Raw genomic sequence first — 5,426 nt, forward strand, 5'->3', positions numbered from 1 at the left:
GTGGTGCATGCTCCCACTTCCCATGATGGTCCAACCCTGTTCCCCCCTCTCTGCCCAAAGCAGAGAGAAGAGGAGGGTAGGAGGACAAGTAGGCAAAGTGAGTGGAGAGGGTGAAGGTTCACTTTGAGCAGATTGTACAATTAGATTGTAACATACATGGCCAGCCAGCTTTTGGGGGTTCAGAACATGCACCTCCTGTGTACAGGGAACAGGTACACCTTACAGATGGCTCACATGTAGTGCTGCCGTCTGCTGCAATCCATGACTTATTCTAGCAAAAAACATGTGCAAAATGCAGAAATGGAAAAGAGAGCGACGGCGTCGAACACATTACCAATCCGGTTCCAGCATTCATCTCTATTTTTTGGGATTAGAAGCTGGACAGACAGCTGGCCCCTGATTGGTGGCTGCGGACGACACCTCCACTCCTCATTGCCTCTAGCCTTTCTAAAGCGGTCCCGGCGGAATTAACGCTGATCTGGTGCTGTTTTCCTCTGCTGCTCGGCAGCTGCCTTCCAAAACAAGTGGCTTCATTCACTTTCCGAGGGTTCCCTAGCTGCGAGGCATGGATACTGAAATCCACGGCTTGTTTTAACTCTATTTCGCTAATAACATGCTAGCCGATAATGACTGCACGCTTCATTATACAAAACTGGCTAGACGGGTTGATGCAAAACAGTGTCTCCCTACGGGGCAATTCCACGAAAAATAAAACGAGGACAGGAAAAACAGCACCAGATTTATGGCTTGCGTATCGCTGTTCAACGCGTGACCCCCGAGCGACAACATATCCGATTTACCTGAAAATACTGCCGTGTGCTCCTATATCAGCGTCTTTCAAAAAGTGCATACGGAGATACCGTCCATACACGGGGGAAGATCTTTGGCTCGCGTCCAGATTCCGACATTTGTCAATAGGAACGGTTGAAAGAGAACCTGTCACTGAAGCAAAAAGCTGCGAGACCCGCACTGCCCAAATAAGACCCCGTTCACAGTAGAGCGTTAGCGTTTTTCAGGCAACCTGTCACAGAAGCAAAGAGCTGGGCGACCCGCACTGCCCTAATAGGACCCCATTCACAGTAGAGCGTCAGCGTTTTTCAGTCGACTTTTTAACCTTTTATCGCCCATTTGAGCGTTTTTGTTTTAGCCAATGGAAAGGAGTAGGAAGGGGGTTGCTAGGTGCAAAATCAGGCAAATAAAAAAAGTGCATAAAGATGGGATTCATTACATTAGAAAATGCGCAACAAGACGCTCTGGTGTGAATGGGGGCAAAAGTCGTACATTTCCGCCAAGTCTGCCCAGGTTAATGTTACAATGTAAAACAGACTCCCCGCAAGGTTGTTCAATTGTCACCTGCAAGGTCCTGGGCACAGAGCACGGGCTCAAGTAAGGGGCAGCCCTCCCTTTCATTTCTTGGCAATGGGCGATATATAAAAGCTGCCATTGCTGGCCTCCTCTTAAAGCAGTTTTTATTAACCCTTACAGGGGGGCTGGGCTTACCTACTCATCACCTGACCCTCGGAGCTAGACGGCTCTTAGGCTGCCCATACACCTTGCGATCACTGGACGACACTTTTCGTCCGATGATCGAACCGTCGTACGATTTTCATACGGCGGGCCCCATCCTGCTCCGATTATCGCAAGGTTGGATCAGCGGTAATTAAAAGAAAGCGCCTGGACAAATTGCGGTAATCGACCGCGCGTATTTTCGTCTGCGCATGTGCAGTGTTAATCGTACGAATTTTGACGTACGGAAACGCCACCGACCTTGCGAAAGTCATACGATCGACCGAAGTTTTCTAACCTGCTGGATAGTCAAAAGTCAATCGATTGTACAGTATTTGCGGTTGCACACTGCCCAGCAACCTTACGAATATCAGACGAAAATGCGATCGCATGCGAAAATCGGCCGATATTCCTAAGGTGTATGGGCAGCTTTAGACCGGTCCCTGGAGCCTCTCCCGCCCCCTGCGCTGCAGTTCCCTGAGTCATCACAGTCTTTACACAGGGGGGAATTTAACAAAACGGGAGCAGACATAATCTGGAGCATTTGCCCATGGCAACCAATCAGCTTCTCTCTTCAGTCTGTTCTTTTAAGCTTTAAAAATGAAAGAGAGAAGCTGATTGGTTGCCATGCACAGCTGCTCCAGATTTTGTCTGCTCCAATGTTGACAAATTCCACTCACAGTGTATAGGACGCGAGGATGCCGTTGCTGCCGCGGAGGAAGAGACAGGCTTCAGGGACAGGAGTGGCAGCCAGTCGCCTCCAAGGATTTCTATATCTAGTCTTTTATATAAAAAAGGAGCAGTTAACCCTTGCAGGGCAGGGGCAGCCCCTCGGCAAGGGGGGCTTCCCCCCCTCCTCCCCCCACTGCACTGTTAATGTGTGCTTTAAAGGCACAGGGCTCCGGAGCTGCTGTTTTACGATCCTAGCCAGTCAGTGATTTGGAGCAAGCAAGCAGCCAGGGAAGCCCTGCACATTTGTTCAAGCGTATTCATTACAGGGTGGCAATACTAGACCAGCTTTAAAAAAAAAAAGACAGCAGGAGCAACTCAGCGTTCTTGCTTCGCAAGTGACAGGACTGCTTCTAAATCACTTTGTTATTCCAAGCAGATTTTTTTCTACCTGTCCAACCGACAGCGATATGCAAAATGTTTCCAGCAAGACAGACGCCTTCATCCCACACGGGGTAGAGCCAACACTCACTGTCAATCACTTACTTATCTGTCAAGATTGGCGTAACTGACGCGTCGTCACATGAGCCATGAGATGACCCCGTGTATGGCCAGTGTAACATATTCTACAGAATTAGAATGTTTTCCCACTCGGGAGGAACATTCTAATCTCCTAGAAAACCCTGCTCACGTTACATACATGTTCACCACAATATAGTAGTAGTCTTATAAGTCAGACAAACACGGTATAAAAAAAAGACATCTATAACCTATACAGAGGAACTATTGTTGGATCAACCCGAGAGGAGTATCAAGTAAACACTCGAAACTGCTCTTTTCTATACTGTAATGTCACTTTGATCACAGGGAATCCTCAGACTTAGCTTTTGAACTCACAAAACAAGCAAGTGGAGGACTCCATGGCTGAAACATTTATCTGTAAAGGACTTGTGCATATTAAAGCAAAATAAAAAAAAAAAGGTAATCCCTATCGCCCAAAAAATGTCATACGGCCGAGGGCGCTTGGCGGAATGAAGGCTCCATTCAGTGGCTTACAGGTTCGAACTGGTCAGGTTGGTGGGGATGTCCGTTGCTGTTTTTCAGGCTGGTCTCCTCAGTCCTGCTGCTACACCGGCTACTGCTACTCAGGCTCCCGTTGCCCATTTCGGCGTCGGCCAAGTGTTTGAGCCCGTCGCAGTCCAGCTGATTGCTCGAGGGATACTGATACCTTTTAGGGTCCTTGGTCAACGCGTGCAGTCTGCAGTCGGCTGCCCCGTTGCAGCAAAGCAGCTTTTTGAAGGCCTTCCTGAAATCCGGGCTCCTGCAGTAGATGATGGGGTTAAGCCCCGAGTTAATGTAACCCAACCAGTTCAAAAACAAGAAGGCGCTGTCGTCTATTAACGAAGTGCAAAACACTTTGATGATGTTGGCCACGAAGAAGGGCAACCAGCAGAGGGTGAAGACGCCCATGATGAAGCCCAAAGTCTTTAGTGCTTTGTGTTCCTTGATGACCAGCAGCCCCGAGGGCCTTCTTTTAGAAGTCCTTTTGTTTTTGGTGGAGGGCACCGGGGTGCCGTTGAACCTCACTTTGTCCTTTTCTATCAGGTTGACCTGCCTGGTGGCCACGATGAAGACCCTGGCGTACACGAAGATCATGATGACCAGGGGGACGTAAAAGGACATGGTGGAAGACACGATGGCGTAGGGCATGTTGGTGACAAAGTCACAGCATTTGGGGTCATCGTAGCAGCTCTTGGCTATGAGGTTTTCGTTATCTCTCCACCAGTGCATCATGATGGGCAAGAACGAGATCAAAGCGGAGATAGCCCACACGAAACAAACCACCAACCTGGCTCTGGCTTTGGTCACCAGCATCTCATACTTTAAGGGTGAGGTGATGGCAATGTACCTGTCCACCGCGATCACGCACAAGGTCTCTATGCTGGCCGTCACGCACAGGACGTCCACGGAGGTCCACAGCTCGCACACCACAATGCCGTACAGCCAGTCGCCAGTGACCAGGATGGTGGCACCCGGGGGCACCACTAGGACTCCCATGATCAGGTCGGCGCAAGCCAAGGAGGTGATGAAGACGTTGGTCATGGTTTGCAGCCTGGGGGTCTTGGCTATGGCTATGATCACCAGTGAATTCCCAATCACAATGAGCAGGATCATCAAGGTCAAGGCTGCCCCCATCAGCCACTTCTGGGACGGAGTGAGTTCGTAGTTGCTGCTGCTATTGTACAGGGCAGTCTGCCCCAAGCTGTCCTGCGGGCACAGAGTCATGGTGAAAGGCAAGGACTGCTCCGGATTAGTCCTGGTGGCTGCACAGAGGGGCGAGCAGAGGTCTCTGCAGCCCCGTGGAGGAGTCGGAGCGTTGTGCCATGTCAGGCTGGCTGCGAGCGATCAACTGGTGAGAGCCCCGGACTGCGCCGCTGACTTGTCTCTGCCGGGATGGGTGGGCGGGGCTCGCAGCAGATTGACAGGCTAGCGCACAGCCAGCGAACAACCAGCGAATGTGTCCGATGGAATACAAGAACTCCGCGAAGAGATAACACCACAGACAGTCCGATCTTCAGAGGAAGAGAGAAGTAACAATGTATCTATGTCTGGGAAGTCTCCCTTATCCAGCTCATCCTCCTTCTTCAACACTGTTTCTGAAGCTAATAATCATGAGAATGGGATTAAAGCAACACCGAACCTGGGGGAAACATGAGACTTCATGACTTCATTTAAAGGAATAGTCCGGATTTACAAAAAAGAAAGAAATGCACACACTTTAAAGAAGTTTAAAAAAAATAATTAACCCTTGCAGTTGAGCTAACCCTGCAGTGCAAGTGTTAACTGCTCGCTTTTGGTCTGAGGGAGATCATAAAGAAGAAATAGTCACCCTAACCTGATTGGGCAATCTAATTATATAAAAAAAACATTTCTTTCTATTTTTGTTTCCATTTATCTTGAACGTAATTGGGCAATCAAAGCAAACCCAGCTTGACCCTATTTACTAAGCTCAGCGAACACTCTCTAATCACTCCCCCCACAGAGGGTTTTTTTGTGCTATAGCTGGGTCTTTCTGCATCTGATATGCGTTTGAAGTCACATGTGCAGATTTCCTTTGACTGTGACCAGCTAGGTGTGCCGGTTCTGGAACGGGTAATTAGGGACGGTGTGTTTTAAAGCGTAACTAAACCCTTGCATATGCGTTCTCTCACTCATTCAGCTACGGGCTCATTTCACAAAGTAAAAAAAAA

General features: G+C 49.1%; 1 protein-coding gene across 1 annotated transcript; it reads right to left on the bottom strand.

The window, feature by feature from the left end:
- Positions 1-3,193: 3,193 nt before the first annotated feature.
- On the bottom strand, positions 3,194-4,514 carry LOC108799611 (beta-4C adrenergic receptor-like). Its single transcript, XM_018571507.1, has one exon. It carries the CDS (start codon positions 4,459-4,461, stop codon positions 3,220-3,222), a length of 1,242 nt encoding a protein of 413 aa, XP_018427009.1. The 5' UTR covers positions 4,462-4,514; the 3' UTR covers positions 3,194-3,219.
- Between the last annotated feature and the right edge of the window lie 912 nt (positions 4,515-5,426).

This window comes from Nanorana parkeri, unplaced genomic scaffold (genome assembly GCF_000935625.1).
Source record: "Nanorana parkeri isolate BGI_ZX_2015 unplaced genomic scaffold, ASM93562v1 scaffold1770, whole genome shotgun sequence".
NCBI classification, from domain to species: domain Eukaryota; kingdom Metazoa; phylum Chordata; class Amphibia; order Anura; family Dicroglossidae; genus Nanorana; species Nanorana parkeri.

Bases quoted from the DNA above. Each gene is read 5' to 3' on its own strand.
- LOC108799611 (XM_018571507.1), bottom strand. From the start codon at position 4,461: ATGACTCTGTGCCCGCAGGACAGCTTGGGGCAGACTGCCCTGTACAAT.